The sequence below is a fragment of the Chroicocephalus ridibundus genome, chromosome 13 (genome assembly GCF_963924245.1).
Source record: "Chroicocephalus ridibundus chromosome 13, bChrRid1.1, whole genome shotgun sequence".
Taxonomy (NCBI): domain Eukaryota; kingdom Metazoa; phylum Chordata; class Aves; order Charadriiformes; family Laridae; genus Chroicocephalus; species Chroicocephalus ridibundus.
Genome location: NC_086296.1, coordinates 14,827,936 through 14,846,992, shown reverse-complemented (window position 1 = coordinate 14,846,992; position 19,057 = coordinate 14,827,936). Strand labels below are relative to the sequence as shown.

The 19,057-nt window shown below is 58.6% G+C and overlaps 1 protein-coding gene across 5 annotated transcripts in view; it reads left to right on the top strand.

Annotated features, from left to right (window-relative positions):
* KSR2 (kinase suppressor of ras 2) overlaps positions 1-19,057 on the top strand; it is a 99,667-nt gene that overhangs the window by 26,348 nt on the left and 54,262 nt on the right. For all 5 annotated transcript variants that reach the window (XR_010073121.1, XR_010073120.1, XM_063350720.1 and 2 more), the window contains exons 5-7: positions 7,495-7,676; positions 17,746-17,815; positions 18,500-18,583. Coding sequence is in view for 3 of the 5 variants with exons in the window: in XM_063350720.1 (XP_063206790.1) it covers positions 7,495-7,676; positions 17,746-17,815; positions 18,500-18,583 (336 nt within the window). In the remaining 2 variants the exon portion in view is untranslated. The remainder of the gene's footprint in view (positions 1-7,494; positions 7,677-17,745; positions 17,816-18,499; positions 18,584-19,057) is intronic.

The window sequence follows — 19,057 nt, the reverse complement described above, 5'->3', positions numbered from 1 at the left end:
TGGAAAATGCTATAAAGCAGGCAGTGGCGTCCCTGCTGCGCGGCGGGGGGGGGACGCTCTGGGTTTGGTCTCGTGCCTGAAAGGCGACCTGGTGCCTCCTTTGCCGGTTGCGATGGCTCCGATGGCGGTAGCTTTGCTCCAAACCCCTCCCCAGCTCCATTGGTTTGGGGATGCCAAAAATCCCACCTGGATTTTTGTGGGGGGTTTTTTCGGGGAATGCCTGAAGAGAGGAGCTGGGTTTGGCCAACCGTGTGCCAACGCGGGAACTGAACAGGGAGGGGGCAGAACTGGCAGCTCTTCTTGTATTAAAAAAAAATAAAAAATAAAAAAATATACATATATATAAAAAAATGCAGGAGTAAATTTATGGGGTTTTCTCCCCTTTTTGTCGTTGCGCGGGCCGGAGGCGCCTGCCGGGTGCGGATGGGCAGAGCCCCTGCCGAGGCGCAGGGAGGGGGAAGCGTTTTCCCTTCTCCTTCCTCTGATTTAATCCAGAATATTGTGCAATTAAGCCAGTCAAAAGGCCATAAATCTTCCGGGCTGAATCCTGACCGAAGCTGTGCACTTCAGGCCAGGCAGCAGCCATCTGTAATCCTTTGCAGAACGCTAACTGAAATACTGATTAGAGAGGGGTTTTTTTTTTATTTTATTATTTTTTTCCTCCCCACACACACTCTATTTCCCTTCCTTTAAAAGAAAGGTTTGTGTTGAAATTGGGAGTGTGCTGGAGAGGAGCAAAGCGGTGAATAAAACATAGTCTGGCGCCGTCAGCCGCAGGGTCAGCTTGCCTGTTTCGGCTCAATTTTAAATTTAAGCCTGTTTTAATTTTTCTTTGTTTGCGGTAATACTGGCAAGCGACGAGAAACGCCTGCAGAGCAGGTAGTTGTTTTCCCCGCTTGCCATCTTTTTATGTGAGAAGAAGGCACGGAGAAGCGAATGCCGCCACCGGGGGTGCAGGGGACCGACCGGTTGGCGTGTCCCCGTTGGGACGCTCTTTGGGATGGCCGTGGGTCAGAGCCGTACGCCGGGGCCGACAGCCCGACGGCCGCCGCACCTCCGCCCCCCCGGCCCCGTCACGTAGAGATTCCCCCTGCGCCCATCCTCCTAGCCCAACTTCTGCTGGCAAACGCTCCCTTTCCCATCACATCCCGCTCTTCCAGCTTGGGAATCACCCCTGGGACATCCCGGCTGCTTGGGGCTTTCGCGCAGCAGAGCTCGGTGCATCCTCGCCGGGTACCCTATAGCATCCATACCATCCCCTGCCCTCCTGCCGGGCTTCCATGCAGGTAGAACCTCGCCGGGGCAGAAAGGAGTGACGGGCCCTTTGTCCTGGGTGTCCGCTTGTGTTTTTCACCGCCTGTTGAAACCTTCTATTATTATTTTTTTCTCCCCCCCTGCCCCGAAGCGGGTGATAAGCGTTTGACTGATTCCCGCGAGCAGGCGGGGATGAGCCATTCAGGCTGGATTGACACCTAAAGGGATTTGCGTTAAGCTGGGCTATTTTTTTTTTTTTTAATTTTTTTTTTTTTCTTCTTTTTGAAAACCGTCAGCATACGTTTAGCAAATTCTTGCATGAAATTACGTTCCCTAATAGTTGGCGTTTACCTGTCTGGGCGCGGAATCGCTCCCGGTGAGCGAGGTCGGTTTTCCCGAGCATCCGCGGCCAAAATGAGCCCTGATGTTCCTGCGAACTCCATTTTTGGGGGGCTTGGGTGGGGGGGTCCTGTGCCTGGTGTCCCCCTCGGGAGATGCATGGGGGGGAAGGCATGGGTAAAAATTAGGGTTTTTTTGGGTTAGGGGGTGGTGAGAAGGTATGAGAGCGGAGGAGGCTGACGGGGGGGCGGCGCTGGGGAGGGTCTGCGGGTCCTGGAGCATCTGTGGGGCTCGCAATGTGGGAAGGGCTGAGAACTGGTGACCTTGCGAAGGGTTTGGGGAGCCTGGGGCTGTGTGGGGCAGGGTCTGGTCCCATCTCGTCAGCGGGGAGCCCGGCACCCTGCAGCGAGGGGCGCTCGGTGCTTGCGGAGCCCCCGGGGGCTGCCCGGCTTTGCAGCTTCTTGCGGCAGGGACGGGGCTGGGATGAACGCGGAGAGGGGACCTGAGGTTCCAGGAATGGTGAAAAAACCCCAAACATTTGGGATGTTTAGATTTGGGGATCTGCTCTGAATCTGGTGGCAAAGGAGCCCCTTGTCCCTGTGGTGGCACTTTTCCTGCCACCCCTGAGGTTCTGGGGGGCTTCAAGGACTGCCCATCATCCCTTTTCCTCCCCACGAATCCTTTAAAGCCGGAATAAAAAATAACCGGTATATAACTAGCTCCCCGTTCCCTTCTCCTGGCGTTTCGCAGCCTCCCCCCGGCGCGGGCTGGAGTCTCGTTTCGGTAGTTGCCCGGCTGTGACTGGAGGAAAATGGTCCTTCCTGGGGGCCGGGAGGTATCGCCACCATCTAAACACCCCCTTCCGCGGCTTTGCAGAGCCGCGCGGCGCTTCCCCTTCTGCCGCCTTGGCTTCTCCAGCAGCCTCGCTCTATAATCACCGGGATGTTTTAGGGGGGGAGCGCTCGCCTTTTCCAACCCCCTCCCACCCCGAGCCAAGCGGCTGAGAACTTGCCGGCTTCTGGAGAGGGCTGAAACGCTGCTTAATGGGGGGATTAGCGCGGCCCAGCCCTGCCGAGCATCCGAGCGAGTCCGGTTCGCATCGTGTGTGCTGGATTTTGCTGGTTCCTCCTGATCCGGCCGGGGTTTTTTTTGGCTGAGTTGCCTGGCGGCGAGGTCCAGCCTGGCCCCCATCCAGCATCGGCGGGGGGGGGAGGTCCTGCTGCTGTTTTAGGGCTTTATCCCTATGGAAAATTGAATTATGCTGATGTTCTTCCTTGGTTTTCTTTTTTTTTTTTTTTTTAAATATCCCCTTTTCACTTCCCCTGTGCTCGCCAGGTTTGGGAGTCCGGCAGGGGATGATGCCCATCGGAGCCTGGCACAGAGGAGGGGGCTCCTCCTGCCCCCGGGACGTGGGGTCCGGGGGGGTCTGGGCTGTGCTGGGAGGACCACAACGCGTTTCCAGCGCAGGCTTTTGCCCGCCTTGGGTGATGCTGGCTTGGGTAAATGAGGGGGAAAATGGAAATATTGGCCGGAGATGGGCGAAACGGGTCTCGGGAACTGGAAGTTGAGGCCGGCGGTGGTTAGGAGGAATGGCCACCTCCGCCCCGGGGATTTACACCTTTATCTCTGCTTATAGCCTGAAAAGAGCTGTAACTTTTCACCCCTGGAGTGGAAAAAGCCTAATTTAGGAGCGACTTAGTGCTCTGGAGGAGGAAAGGCTTTTGCCGCAGGACTGGGCCGGTGCAGCCCCGGGTGCGTCTCTCCCAAAGGGTGGTGGCCGCATCCTGCCCCGGGCTGGCCCGGTCACCGGCCAAAGCCCGTCCCCTCCCGCGTCTCTGACAGCCCGGAGTCGTCTGAGCTGAACCGAGCGTCCCGTCGGTAGGTTATGGGGAGGGGGGGCTGTGGCATGTCGTCCCAGTCCTGGTGCTCCTTCCGAGTCCTGGTGCTCCTTCCGTGGGCGGAGATGAGCACGGGGTGGTCTGAAGGGTTGGCCTCCATCATCTTAAGGGTCTTTTCCAACCCTAAATGATTCTATGAGAGAGCATCCCCAAAACCCCCTCCTCCCTCTGCAAAGCCCTTGGTTGGAGGATGGGCGAGGAGATGCTCCCCGCCGGGACGGTTATTGCCGGACGGTGTAAGGCTCAGGGGAACCAGCCCGGTTTCCCTCTGGGATGCTGCGACGCAAAGGGGTGGGTGCAGGAGGCTGGTGAGGAGCAGGCTGTGACACCCCAACCGTGGCAGCAAGACCCTGATGCGGTTACCCGTGGCCTGGTCCCGCACCCCTGCTCCGAGCCCGTGCGGCAGGGGCGGCGTTTCACCCTCTTTCTACACAGGCAGCCCCGAACGGGGCTTGGTTTGCACGGCGGGGAGGGGTCTGCTCTGCGCCTCCGCCGGCACCTTGGGTGTCTTGACCCCAAATTGGCGGTCGTGGCATCGGGGCCGCTTTGGAGCGGCCAAGAGGAGGTTGCAGAGAAGCAGAGGAACCACGTCACCTCTTGGGGCGTCTTTTCAGCTCGTCGTTTGGGCCCTCTGCCGCTTGCAGGGCTTGTCCTCCTCCAGATTTTGGATTGTTCGCCGTTTCTACCTTCCTCCCCGTTGCCTCTGCTGGGGGACAGGCGCACACCACCCGACCACGCGCGGTGCTGGGACACCCCCTGCCAGCTGGGGACAAAACCAGGAGGAAGCTAGCGAGGGGACAGCCGTGTCCTCTGCAACCCGGCCACCTTCTTGCCCCGGTCCCTGGAGTCCCCCCTGGGCTCGGTGGCCGTATCCTGCCCTGGTGCTGCTTCCCCACGGGAGGGACAAGCTGCCACCACAGCCAGTTCCCGCAGGACTCAAAGCCTGGGGGGGAGCAGCCGGGGAGGCGAAGGTGTGGGTTTGCTCTCAGTCCCCCAGCACCCCGGGGACACCTCAGGCGTCCCTAACAGCTGGGACACCGCCGTCCCCACCATTGGGGCGCTTGCAGCAGGACACCCCCCCTGCGGCGGGGGGACTTGCCATGGGGGAGGATACTCCTGCCGCAGCATCCCGCTCCTCCCCAGCCTCCAATCCCTCCTTCCCCCCACTTTGGGATAGGGAAAAGGGGTCAAGGCCGTGGCAAGACACGCAGCCAACCCTCGCCGGCTGGATCATGGTGTTTGCGTGTATTTATTAATTTATTTTTTTTTTGTTTGTTTGTTTTTTTCTGAAGAAACAAGGGAGAGAGAAAAATATCTCTCTGTCCAAAATCACTCATCCTTCCTAATAATGAGAGCTGTCACCGGCCCTGCTTGGCGAGGAAATGATGCTCGCAGTAAATATTTGGTCTGGAACTGATTTATGGGTGGAAAAAAAAAATAAAAAATGAGATTAGTGGCTAATCGCTGCGTGGCAGGAAGCGCTTTGGGCCGGGTGCCGGTGGCCGAGCTCGCGGGGAACTGGGGCCGTGCCCGCGCCGGGGGCTTCGGTGGAGACGCCGTGGTTGTGCCGCTGGGATCCAGCGGCAGCGATGGAGGGGTTGGACCGGCTCTGGGGGCCACCAGCCTTCTCCTCGCCTTGGTGCTTTGCAGATTCGCTTTTAGGTTTAGGGTCAGGGGCAGCTTAGATCCCCCTGGCAGGGCACAGCGTGGCGAACATCGGCCGTGGGGCAGCCGGTGAAATGCTCCCCCCTGGGCTCCAAGCAGGAGGGTTGTTCTGTCGGACCGGGCTGGAGGCAACCATCCTCCCCATCCCTGAACCCAAAGAAATCCTTACGGCCACCCTAAAGGCAGCAGCAGCAGCTTTTCCTGTGCGAGGAAACGATTAACTTTATTAGAGGGCGGCTTAATTTTCTTCTGCTAAAGCGGGCTGGTGAGCGCAGCGCAGTCATTTCCGATGGGCTGGCAAGGCCAGATGCCCCCGGGCACCGCGGGGACCCGGGGTGGCGGGAGATGCACGGCCCGGGGGAGGATGGCTCTCCTGCGGGCAGCGGCGGGTATCCGAGCTGGGGTCCGTCTCCGGTTGATGGTACCGGAGCGATGGCAGCAGAGCAGGACCCTGGTGCCTGCAAATAGACGTATGGCAGGAAAGCAGCTGCCGGACACGAGGTTTTGAGAGCGAGCGGTGCCTGGCTTTATGCTTTCCTGATTCCCACTGCAGCGGGGCTCACGGCATCGCCCGGCTCTGGTTTGGCTTTGGGGCTCTCGGTTTCCCCCCCTCCTGGCTGCAGACGTTGCCGCGGTGGGGGTGCCGTGGTTTCCTCGCCTCCTTCTCTGCTCCCACGTTGGTGTTTTTTTTTTTTTTGCCCAATTCTAACAGTATATCGCGGAACCGAAGGCAGCGGGTGGAATGAAAGGCCGGAATTCAGCTGGGCCATCGCTGCTAACTGCGAGAAAAGCCCCTCCGGCCCTTTGCGAGCTGGGAGGGCAGGAGGGTCCTTCGCCACCACGAGCTGCCGCACTGCCCCCAAAATGTGGGTTTCTGCCCCAAATCCTCCACATCTCCAAAAGGCCTGAGCTGCCTTTCCCGGAGGCTGCTTTGGGATGCTCCCCTCTGTCTCGCGCTGTTGCGAGGGGGCCGAGGTAGGGGCATCTGAGCCATCAAGGCTTCGCCGTCCTGGAAACCTGCAGCCCAGCCCCTGCCAGCCCTCGGTGTCCATCTGCGTGGCAAGTCCGTCTGGTTCCTGCGCTGCTTTGGGCCCATCTGAGCCGCCGGAGCGACGGCTGGTCCTTGTCACAGCGCAAGGCAGGCGGAAAAATGGGCTGATAAGAGAGAGGTGGGTGTCTCCTACCCCCCTGCCCCGCGGCGTTTCCTTTCTGGTGAACGTTTCCCAGTGCTTAGGGTTGTCCGCACCACAGTCCAGTGCCTCGGCGCGATGTTCCTGGGGTTTCCGTCGGGGTTCACAGTGCTAGACTCGGGTGCCGCGCTCCGCCGCAGTCCACCCCTTGCTTGTGCTTAATCCTCCGGCCCTAAAATTGGATGTAGGTGCCGTTAAACGACGTTAAAATTGGAGCAGGTGCTGAGCGCTGGTGCTCTGGGTGCCAATCCCCCACTCCCGGCGGGAAGGAGCTGGGACCAGCCCTGCCGTGATGCCCAGGCTGCAGCATCTCTCCGGCTTTTAGCAGCATCTCTCGAGCTTGGCAGCCCTGTAAGCGTCTAAGTCCATTTTAGGTGCTGTAGCGAGGAAGCTGAATCTGCTCCGTCGTCCCTCCCTGCCTCAGTTTCCCCCATTTGAAGCGGGGCCGGTAGTAATGGCTGGTGTTTTGGGATGCTCTGTGTGATGGCTGCCTCGGAGAGGGAGCCTTACCTGCTGCTGGCAGCCCCTGAGCTGCTCTAAAGAGGAACCGCGACGGGCAGAGCAGCACACCCAGCCCGCCTGCCCCAACCGGGGGACAAGGCGGTGACGTGGGGTCTTGTGCGAAGCCGTTCGAGGACAGCGCCGTTACCGCCGTCACGGCTTTTAACCATCAGCGAGGTCCATGCAGGCAGGTTTGTGTGGGAAATCTCTCGGGTTGGGGCACCGGTGGCGGGGTTGGGGGTGTGTGGGGTCTGTGTGACGCAGCCCCAGGGAGGCTGGTGGGCAAGTAGGTGATTTCGGGGTTGTGATAAGGCCAGCGAGGCTGGATGGGGGTGACGGGGCTTCTGGACCAACTGACCCTTTTCAGCCAGGTTTTGCAGGCAGAAAAGCTCGCGAATGCAATGAAAATTGCCTCTCTCAATGAGAATTGCCTTTTTTTGATGGTGAGCAGGGACTGAAAGTTCTTGTAGGGACGTGGCGCTAATTATCACGTGAGCTCACGGGGTGGCACAGCGTGAGCATCCTACGGGTGCCACCAGCCCCTCGGTGCATCGTTCCCTCCTCCCCACCTGGGAGCAAACACCCGCCCTGGTTTCTTGCCCTTCACTTTTCTCTCCTTTTTTTGTTCTCCTCCCTTTTCCTTCCAGAGTCAAGAAGAAGAACAAGCCCTTGAACCTCAAGATCCACAACAGCGTGGGAAGCTGCGAGAACATCCCCGCGCAGCGCTCCCCGCTCCTCTCCGAGCGCTCCCTGCGTTCCTTCTTCGTGGGGTACCCGCCTTTCCTCCCCTCCACCCCTCCTGTCCACACCGAAGCCACCTGCTCAGCAAGTAAGTCCCAGTGACCTCCCCTTAGGTCCCCCTTCCATGGGGTGGGTGACGGTTGATGCCAAACAGAGGACGCGACCATGGGAAGCATTGATGCCCGTGCATCGATGGTCTGGAGGACCTCGTGCAGGTGCCTCCCATAAGTGTTTAGAGATATGTGGGTGTTTTCTGGGCAAATACTGGAGTGCTGCGTCCAGCTTTGGAGTCCTCAGCACAAGAAGGACACGGAGCTGTTGGAACGGGGCCAGAGGAGGCCCCGGAGCTGCTGGGAGGGCTGGAGCCCCTCTGCTGGGAGGACAGGCTGAGAGAGCTGGGGGGGTTCAGCCTGGAGAAGAGAAGGCTCCGGGGAGACCTTGGAGCCCCTTCCAGTCCCTAAAGGGGCTCCAGGAAAGCTGGGGAGGGACTCTGGAGCAGGGAGGGGAGCCATGGGACGAGGGGGAAGGGTTTCAAACTGGAAGAGGGGAGATTTAGATGAGATGTGAGGAAGCAATTCTTTGCTGTGAGGGTGGTGAGCCCCTGGCCCAGGTTGCCCAGAGAAGCTGTGGCTGCCCCATCCCTGGAGGGGTTCAAGGCCAGGTTGGCCGGGGCTTGGAGCAGCCTGGGCTGGTGGGAGGTGTCCCTGCCCAGGGCAGGGGGTGGCACTGGATGGGCTTTAAGGTCCCTTCCAACCCAAACCATGCCGTGATTCTATGAAACTCGATTATATATGTCTGTATATATACAACCCCACTGTCATATTGAATATTGGTTTATGCGTTTGCTCCCCTATCGCTATAACATGGATGCAGGAGGGTGGCTGCTGTCGTTTCGGAAATGCCACGAGCCTTTCCGCGCTGCCTGGGTTGGTGACGCCGGCTGGCTGTCACTTGAGGGTGACTTTTCCAAGGGCTCTTTTCTAAATCCAGCCGTGGTTCTACCTTGGTGCGGGGAGGTTGTCTTTCAGACCTCTCTTGCTTGCCGGGTTTTCAGCCGATGGGGAGTTTGGGTGAAGCCGGCCCCGATTCGGATGGGTTTGGCGCAAAACCCACGGACGCTTGGTCCCAGCAGCTGGGTCCTCTCCTGCCGGCGGGAATCCCTGGGGCGATTTGCCCTCTTCCAGGGGATGCTGGTGGTGGGACGCGATGGGTTTGGGCTGACGAGCTCAGCCGGGGTGTTGCTGCCGGCTGGGGAGAAGCAGCCTGACCCTTATTTCCCAGTCTCGGACTGGGTGCCCTGATTCATTCTGCAGGAATTGAAGCTTTTACGAGCCAGGCGTGACTCCCAGCCTAAACAAAACCCTCCCAGAAAACGCCTGGCAGCTGCTGGGAGCCATTTGCACGCCAAGAACCGTGGTGGGAAGGGTGAGCACCCCTTTCCTCTTATCGCTCAGCTAAAAAATTCCTCCGACTCCGTATCCAGGCTGGTTTTCTGCCACCTGCCCCTCCCCAGACTTTCCCCTTCTGTTTCTTTTCCCAAAATGCGGTCTTTCTGGTTCGTTTGGACGTTCTTCAGGTCGTTCTCGCTGCTCGACTCTTGGCTGTAGCAGGGGGTTTGCAGGCACCAGCCCTTCCCTGCGCATCCAGCCCCCCGCCACCGGCAGGTTTTCCTCCTCGTCCTGCTTCTCACGGCGTGAGAAACAGCACCGGGACGGCTTCACCGGCCGCCCTGAGCACCGGTTTGCAGGCGCTGGGTGCCGGTGTGACGGGGCAGCTCCTTCACCCCTCTTGCATCCCCACAGCCGTGCCTCTCCCAGCAAAAACCTCATGGTTTCTTTCTTTCTTGATTTTTTTTTTTTTACATCAGTCAGCTGCTGTTTGGGATCATTGAAGAATCACCGGGCCATTTCCAGCATCCTTTTGCTCCCCTTTCTTTGGCTTTTGGGGACAGTGGGACCTGGCAGGAGCTCGGCGGGCGGGCGATGTTATTTCTAGAGATGTCTAACTTTTACCCGACTCTCGCCGGCTCCAGCAGATTGACCTGGAGCGAGGGGTATTTTTGCATTGCTATTTCCCCCGGCGGCGGCTGAGTTCAACTCGCAGCCCGCAACGCTGGGGACCAGCAGACCAGAAACCAAGAAATAAAACCCGTTCTCGGCAAATCTCCGCCGCGTCTTGTTGCATTAGGTTTCCTCACGCATGGGCGTTGGGATTACATCCCGTGGTGTGATAACCCGATGTAATGTGGCATCGCCGGAACGTGACGCGATGAGAAGTGATGGGCTATCAAGTGACTAACGCTGCTGGAGAGGTGTCTCTTCTCATTTCCCTCGGCCCTCCAACTTTCTTGGCTGCTGTGAATGTTTGTTTTCTGGGCTAGAAGTGATCCGTGGAGAAGAGGGGCTTGGTTGCACCGGCCGGTTCATCCCTGCTGAGAGGTTTTAGCATCAACAAAACCATTTGGTCCTTGCAGGATCGGCATCCCTGCACTCAGCATCCCTCGCTCCTGGGGACCTGCAGGGAAAATGTGATGCAAGGCAAAAAAAATCCCAGGAGACCGTAGGTTTTCTAGCTCTCTTGTGTTTCTGCATCATTTCTGTACCCCTGGCCTTGTCCTCAAGCCGCATCCCGGGTTTTTGTCTGCTCCCGCGTTGGCTTTCTGGCGTGCGAGCCTGTGGGAAGAGCGGCTGCATCCTGCTCGTGGCAGCCGGGTGCTGAGCGTGGCCCTGCGGGGCGAGAGATGGGTTTTAATGGAGCCTGACGCCGGGGTTCGTTACCTCGCGGGGAGAAGATGAGTTGTGCCAAGCGGTGCAGACGCGCGTTTATTTGTGGGGAGGAGCAGATATCTCCGCAGCTTTCCCCACATCCAGCGTTCCTGTTACGGGACATGGGTGGCTTCCCCCGCTGCGGCGCACGGTGCTTCACGTGTCCTTGGGTCCCCAGCTCTCATCTTGCTGCTCTTCTCACCGCTCCAAAGTGCCAGGGCTCGTAGGTCCTATGAGAAGCTCTGGTCATGGTTTGGGGGTCACACCTCACCCCATCTCCCTGGGGTGCCACTGTTTCTCCTTGTTTTTTAAGTGCGATGGGTTTCCCATGCGCTGCCGGATGAGCTCCACAGGGCTCACCCCGGGCGTGAGCCAGCGCATCGTGCCCACCCCGCATCCCAAGGACCTCCCTGTCCCCCGTCCTCATCCTCAAGGCACGGATGCGGTTTGGCAGCCAAGTTCTCCGCAATATCCCATCCCCATGACCATGGGTGCTTAAGCTTTTAAAAAGGAAAACGCCTCTTCCCTTTTTCTCTTTGTGGGATCAGCACGGCAGAGCCTGGGATGCTCTGGATTGATGTGGAATTACTTCGCCAAGCACGGAAACTGAAAAATGTTGTTGTTATTGGATTGAGATGCAGGAGAGGAGCTTGGCGAGCCCTTGGTGAGACCCCGGCTGTCTCTCCATGATCTCTTTTCATCAGCTGGCGCGTCTCGCTGCTTGTGGCGGGAGCACGCTCCCATCTGTATCATCTCTGGTCCTCATCGGATGCGTGTCTGGATGCTTCTCTCTTATTTTTAACAGCCCTGATGGGAATAGATTTTCACAGACATGGAGCGAGAGCGCGAGGGCTGGCAGCGAGGGAGCTGCAGAAGGAGCCTCTTCCTCCTGCCGCGCAAATCCTGCCGGAGGGGCAAAAGCCCCTTCGCCCGGGGCCAGGATCCCCATGAATTTTGGTTTTGAATTGATATTTTTCCTTAGCAGCCCTTGGAGGGGAAGCAGGAGGGGGGAAGTAAAGGCTTTTGGGGTGCCTTTGAACTCCAGCTTGGCCCTGAGACAGCCCAGCCCTACGGCTGAGGGACAGAAGATGGTTTGTCTGGCTCCATCCAGGACCCTCGTGTGGTGCATCTGGTCACTCCTGGTCAACAAATGACCACCAGTGACATGTTGTTACTTTGAAATAGGATTTAGGACTCAAGACCCTGTGACTTGGCTACAAGCGCCCCGAAATCGGGTTGGATCTTCTCCTTTTTCTTGCAAAGCCTCATGTCTGGTAGGTCCTTTTTGCGTCTCTGTTACCTGGGTGTCCTGGAGGCGGCTGGCCTTGCTCCTGGGCTGTGGCCTCTGCCTGTCCTCTCCCTGCTGCAAGGCCAGCCAGAGCGCTGTCACCCTTGTGCATCCAGATCAGGTCACCTGCTTGATCTTCTCCAGGATGGGCCAAGAACACCATTTCCATCCTGGACTATTTAAAACAAAAAGGAGGTGGAAGGGAAGGACAAAAATAAGACTGCTAGGACAGAAAGATGAGCACTGGGGCACACGGCTGTGGGGGGAATGTCCTCACCGCTGCCCTTCCTCCAGCTGGTGGCCAACCCCGCAGAAGGAAAGGAGCAGCCAAGGCAACCCAACCCAAGACCTTGTGTGTACCAGAAGAGGAAAAACCCGTTGCCTCTCCCCGGGGGCCCACAAACCGAAGCTGTGTGTGAGGTCCCTTCGTGCAGGGGTGTTGCTGAACACCTTCCTGCAGCACCCGGCGGAGAAGCTCTTTCTGTGGCCTGGGAGCAAGACGAGAGGAGCCATGGAGCATCCCCTGGTACCTGCAGTTATGAGCAGTGACCTCTCAAAGCCTTTTTCTTGTCCCTGGAGAGCCCATCATGGCTGGTGTAATGTGGTCTCCAGCACTGCGCACCTCCCCTCTCTTCGGCTCCCAGCTGGGTGCATCAGCCCAGTCCTGTTCATCAGCTCCATTGCACCCACAATTGCCTTCGGTGCTGCTCTGGACATGTCCCTGGTGGGTCACTTCTCCTGGATCCCGGTCCTGGCTCTGCCTCTTGGCTTTGTGACCAAGGACTTTGCAGTTAAGGCACCAACCTTCAGCCCTGGGAAGCAGCCTGGCTGTGCCTACCTGGGCCTTGGGTGGTCAACCAGTGATGGCCAAGCAAGCAGCAAGTGCTGAGATGTCACCAGAGCGCTTTGCGCATCCTCAGCCCCTGAGCATGTGCGAGAGAGCCCTCTGAAGGGCTGGCGTTGGGTAGGTATGGCTGGTGAAGAGGGACTCAAGGTAACGTCCAATGGATCAAGCCCTGTGCTGGGAATCCAGGAGTCCTAAATCCAGCCTTTCTGCTGGAAAGGACCAGGCAGGACCCAAGAGCGCGTTGAGGGTTCCATAGGGTACGTGTGTGAGCAGTCAGTGCCATTCGGACCATGTCCCCTCTCTGCAGGCACCTCATCCTTGATGCTGGGGGTGGTTTCGTGGGGAAGAGACTTCTCCGAAACGCTCTCCCAGCCTGAACCCCCTTCAGCAGGGGACTTCCCAAGCCAGGACATCATTTTGTTGTGACCACCAGTGGTTTTCTCCTCCCTGAACCTGCCCTGCTGCCGGTACGAGCCACGGCACGAGCACTCTGCGGCCGTGTTGGCGGTCGGGCTGGGAGCTCCCTGTAGCCCACATCTGGCCACATCTGGCTGCCCTCCCCACCGGACTGTTCCAGTGAGGCACTGGAGGGTTTCCTACCCAGCCAGTGGAGCCGAAGAATACAGCTTTGTCTGGGTAAGCCAAATTGACCCTGCAAGGCTGTGAATTGGCGGGGGCGGGCGGGGAGGGGGGGACGGTGGTGGTGGTGGTGGTGTAGAAAATCACAATGCGAGCATTTAAGCCAAGCGAAGCGACTGAACACGGCATTTCGGCCGTATAAACAGGATTGTCACGCTGCAAAGAGGAACTGCCGGGATTATGAAGTGACTCTTGTTTTCTTGCTAGAGAGATGCTCTGCGAACAGCCCTGCCCTGTCCCCGCCTGCTTCGGGCGATCCCCTCGGCAAGGGCTGAGGTTTCGTTTCGAGCCGCCGCGTCCTCCTGCCGCCCGCGGCAGGGACACCATGGGTTTGGACCTGGCTGTGATTGCGTGTGGAATACGTGCCACGTGCGCTAACGGAGGGGGCAGGTTGACTGCCTTTTTAGCTTGAATCCTGTGTGGATTTTATATCACGGAGGGGGGTAAAAGCTGCCGGTGCTGCTGCTTCGAGTGTTGCTGCAGCTTCCTTTGCAGCTGAGCTATTTGGGGATGTCTCCCATCTTGTTTTGTCCCTAAAAACGGCTAGAATGAGGACTGAGGTGTCTTGTGGAGGGACTTTGCACCCTTGGGTGCACTCACCGATGTGCTTGGCTCCCCAGTTGGGACCACGCGGGCGGTCACCTCTGCCAGCATCCTCCATCGCCATCGTGGTACGGTCCCTGGGGCTGCGGCTTCTGTCTGGGGATGGGGTGGCAGAGACACAGCTGACACCAAACCTCTCGTGGTTGTCTTCCAGATGATTGTTGAACTGTTTTGGGAGGAGGCTGCACCCCAGTGTCTCCCCATAACCTCTCGGGGGGGGGTCAACCATCCCGTGGCCAGCGCTAGGAGCGTTTTTGTGGCTGCCCAGGGTGGACGTGGGTCTGTAGGACATCTACAGGCAAGTGCAGTGTCTCCTGGCCATTCCTTGGCTTTGCGGTGATTCATCCCGGGATGCTTTCCAAGTTCACTTCCATCGATTTTATCCATCCCATTCATAATGCAAACATCGCCTGACGCTGTTTGCCGTAGTAGAGGGAGAAGGGTTTGTTTATTGGGCTGTCGCCATGACGGATAACACGTTCACACCAATTCCCTGGGCAGCCAGAAAGGTGCCAGAAGGCGGAGAAGCGGGATATCGTACCAAAACCTGGTCCCCATCGCTGTGGTTTGGCACAACCACCAGCCCCGGGTGACGCTCCCTGTGTATTCGGTGAGGGTGTTGGGGCTTGCTGAGGGTATCGCTGCCCTCCTGATCCACCCCAGGGAGGGTGGAAACCCCAAATAAAGGAAATAGGGGAGCTCTGGCTGCTCTTCTCCATGCAGGAGATGCCCAGGCATCCCACCCCCCGGCAGGGGAACAGAGGGGAAACATCCACCCTGGCAGCCGAAAGGCACCGGGGAGCCGTCGGGCTGGCAGCGGGGGCGAGGAGGGCGTCACGGCCGAGGCAGCATCCCGGTCCCCGTCACCTCCCAGAGCGCGGGTGCCACTCAGGGACCAGCGGCGGCTGTCACAGCTGCCTGTCACCTCCGGGGAGCCGGGCAGCAGGGCTCTTCTCCCTTGTTGGCTGTCAGAGACGTGCCGGAGGTGGCTGTCACCCTCCGTCCGGGCGGTTTCCCCCCTTCCCTGCTTTTCTCCCGGCACATCTGATCCCGTCAAGCGCTGGCTGTTGACTCAAGGATAAGCTGTGCCGAACGGAGCAGGAGCCCTGACCTTTGCCAGCGCGATGCCGCGGCGAAGGAAAGCGCCAAGATTTTGGGGGTGTGGGGGGGTAGGGGTGTACGGCTGGAGGGCGGCATCCCCCGGCACGGGTGGGGGGGGCATGCGTCGCCCTGAGAGCATCGATGTGGTGATGAGCAGCCTCGGGCACCCGCAAGGTGTCGGGGAGCAGGGTTTGGCCTCTGAGGGTTCCTCCGGGTGATGGGGAGGTGGGAAAGGGATGGGTGCTCGGTTGGGGCGGGGGGGGGGGGGGTCCTCTGGCTGCTCGGTGGGTACCAGCTGCATCCTTCCCAGGGAAACCACACCCGCGCCCATTAAATAATACATTGGGGGGGGGGATCCTAAAACTGCCCTCACACACTTGTACGAGGGGAATTAACGGCTGAGCGCGCTCTGATTTTCAAGCCCTAAAGGAGGTCGCCGGTGATAAATGTATAAGTAATGACTGACACCGGGGCGGGGGAGGTCGGGAGACATCAATCGGAGGGGGGCAGCTCGGGGTCGTTAGCTGGGGGGTGTGGGGGGGTGACGAGCTGCCAGCAGCGGAGGGATGGGGGGAGGCGGGCGGGCGGCTGTCATGCTTCAAAGCTCCCGAGGGTCAACTTCTCCCGGTGCCGTGGGGGCAATTCTCCATCACGGGCTCCCTACGACAAAGCCTGCCCCCCCCACCCCCCCCACCCCCGGCAGCAGCGAGACACGCTCCCGTAGGCGAAAGGGTTGTTTTTTTGTTTTTCGGGTTTTTTTTTTTTTAATCTTTTTTTTTTTTTTTCCCTCGCTGTTTCCTCTAATTGTGGCAACCTGGGGTTTTTGATGAGAATATTCATCCCGTGGCGTGGAGGAGGAGGGGGGGCTGCGGCGTCTCCCCCTTCCCTTGGGGGCATCGCCCTGATTTAACGTCGCTTGGGGAGAAGCAGCTTCTCCTCCGGGCGAGCATCAGGTTAAAGATTCCTCCTTAAAGAAGGAAAATCGCCAATTAACTTCAAAGCCCCCCCTTCCCCCCCCCCCCCCCCAAACCCCTGGGGCTGCCCCCCGCGGCACTGGGGGGGGTGGGGGGGCCCTTCCCCTGCCCCTCTTTGCTTGTTTTCCCGCCCGCAAACAGCCGCTCTATTGTTCGGCGCCGCGATCCTTCCATGTCTCGCTCCCTCTAATGAAGGTAATTAGCCGTGAATCACGTAGGTCTCATTTTTGTCAGGAGGTTAAAATCCCCGATACACTTTAATACATTTTTGCAGTGAGCGCATTTAGAAAGTAATTAAAAGGCTCCGCCGCCTTTGCCTGGGGGCCCCCCCTCTCCCCCTCTCCCCCGTTTGGCAGGTTTTAATTGAGGCCAGCTGAAAAGTTAGTGGAAATAAATTGTGGCTGATAAAGTGGAGGTTGTAATTTAATTCTGGGAGAGGAGCTGCTCTTGCCCGGGCGTTGAGTTCATCAAGGACCGGTGTTGAGAGGACGGCGGGGGGGGTGGGGGTGGGTGTGTAGGGGAGGGGGGGGGAACTTCTTTGTGTAATGTGATTTACCGATGAGAAAATGACGTTTAGGGAGGAATAGTGCGTGGAGCGGTCCCACTCTTTAGAGCATCGTCTCTCGTGGACATCCCTGGGGCAGCGGGAGGGATGCTGGTCCAGGAGCCCGGGGAGGGTGGGAGGAGGGGGGGGGGGCGGGGGGGGTGGTGTCTAAAGGGCTGGTGAGACGCCTAAGTCAAAACCGCAGGTGTAAAACAGCCAACCCAAGGCTGGGGGGGAGAAATTACCTTAATTGACTTTGTAGCCCTTCGACATCCTAATTGCCGGCTCTGCCCGAGGGGTGATGGGGACCGAGGCGGCGGAGTAAGAGAAGGAGCCGGCGCAGCTGCTGGCGGGAGGTAGCGGAGATGGATGCGTTTTCCGATGCTCCCAAGACTTTTTAACAGCGCCTTGCACGGGAAGCAGCATGTAAATGTAACCTTCAGACAGAGAGCGCAATTAAAACGCCTGCCCGCTATATTAAAATGGGATATTAAAGCAAACAGCGGTTCTCCCCGCTCGGAGGGATAATATCGAGAACGTGTTTAGCGAGGGATTTGCTGCCGTTCTGAGCAAACGGCCGGGCCCGCAGCTGGGCTCCTGCCGGGGCTTGTGCCCGGGAAACCTTTCGAATCCCTGATTGAAAATCCAACTTCCGAATCCCCGGCACCGATCCCCTCCCCGGGGCTGAGCATCCCCTGGGGCAGCCCCTCTCCCATGGCTGGAGGAGGAGGAGGAGGGGGGAGTCTCTGCCCTTGCTGAGGCTGAAGGGGGATGTGGAGTCCAAGCACGGCACCCGTGCTGCTAATTACCTGCCTGCTCCAGCCGGCGCTAATGAACTTATCTCTTTTTCCTTACCCAGCCAAGGTCCCGTTACCCTTCCTCCCTCCTTTTCCCTTCGGAGGAGAGCGCTGAGGCTGCTTTTTACTTGGCTCTTCTATTCGAATATGAGCTCAGTTGCCTTCCAAGCAGCCGACACTTGTTTTTTTGGTCAGCCACGACCGCGAGACGTGATGTCTTATTAATAAATGATGCCGTTGCCGTTCTGGCTTCGTTTTCCCTTTTGTGTTTGGCTCTCCCGACGTGGGTCCGATAGCCGTGTCCCCCAACCCTGCGTGCGGATGGGCGCATCGCCTCCCTCCCCTCCCCTGGCCCAAACTGGGTGCTGGGGGCCGTTAGCGGGGGGCAGGAGACCCTGTTTCCCCACAGACCCAAGCACAGAGCCTCTTGCTTTTCAGAAAGGGAGCCCAGTGGCACATCTCTAAGGGGAATTATTAGGCAAAACCCTATTTATTTTTTTTTTCCTCCGCGTCCTTTGCTCCCCTCCCCGAAAGCTTGAACCCCGGCTCCGGCTTTGATTACCGCCTGATGGTTTCCCCTGTCTCTCTTCTCCCCGCAGATACGCTGTCAGTGCCTCGCTGGTCCCCGCAGATCCCCCGTCGAGATCTAGGAAACTCAATAAAACACAGGTACGCAGCGCCGGGAGAATCCTTCCCCCCCACCGATGCCGAAGGATGAGCATCTGCCTTTCCATCTCTGGTCCGGGACTGGGGGCTCGGGGCTGTTCCCCCTGTTTCCCAGGCTGAGCTGCGCTATCCTAGAAGCCCATTTAAATTCCATTTCAGTTCAGATTTGGTTTAGATAAGGCTTGAGTCGCTATCAATAAAAGCCGTGTATGAGCCGTGACCTTGCCAACCTTCAGCAAATTTCTCATCTCCGGATTATTGCCCTTCCATATCTACCTCGGGAAGGCAAAGCGCTAGAAATAGCCTCGGCGCTGCTATTCCATGGAGCAGCCGCTTCTCTGATGGGCTGGAAACTTTGGTCCCCAGGGCAGGGAGGTGTTTCGGGGGGCTTCTGGCCGCAGTTGGGGGTGGCCAAAGCTGGGGAACCGCAGCGAGCCGGTGGCTAATGCCCACCCTGGCTGGCTTGGACCCTCTTTGGACCAGGTTGTGCCCTTCTGCGTAACTAAAGAGGGGCTCGGATTTTGCACTGGCATCCCTAAAAAGATGCCTCGACACCTGCAGCGCTCTTTGAGGCCAGCAAGGAAAGGATAAATCAGGGCTCGGTAGATAAGTGTGGCTGGGGAGATGTTCCCGCAGGAGCAGGAACGGGGGTGATGCAGCTTCGTCTCTCCCTGTTTCTCTCCGCAGGTTTTCCACCAAGTACTGGATGTCTCAGACCTGCACCGTCTGCGGGAAAGGAATGTTGTTCGGCTTAAAATGCAAAAACTGCAAGTACGGCGCGGTGCCGGAGCCGTTTTTGTGTCGCTCTTTAACGTTGCCAGGGGGATAATTGGGGTTTCGCTGGTGGAGCTGAGCAGGGGCTTGGGCACGGGGAGACAGACCAGCCTCTTGCCAGCTCATCCTTGCAGGAAGCTTTAACGAGACGTGAAATCGGGTGAAGAATGCCCCAAAACCGGGGCCGAGGTTGGGTCTGCGTGCCGGGGATGGGAGCGGGGTGCTGGGGGAGGATGCTGCTCACCAGACCCGGGCTCTGCTCGCTCCAGAGCTCTGACTCAGATCCTGACAGCCTTCCCGCTCCCTGCCGCCCCTGGCCTGGCTTTACATGCTCACGTTATAGGGTTACGTGAGGAATTATCTGCAGGAGATGGGGAGATGGATGCGCTGGACCGGGGGTGAAGAGCGGCTCGGACGAGAGCATGGCTTGCGTGCAGGCACCGGGCATCGGTGGGGTGGGGGTGGGGGGGT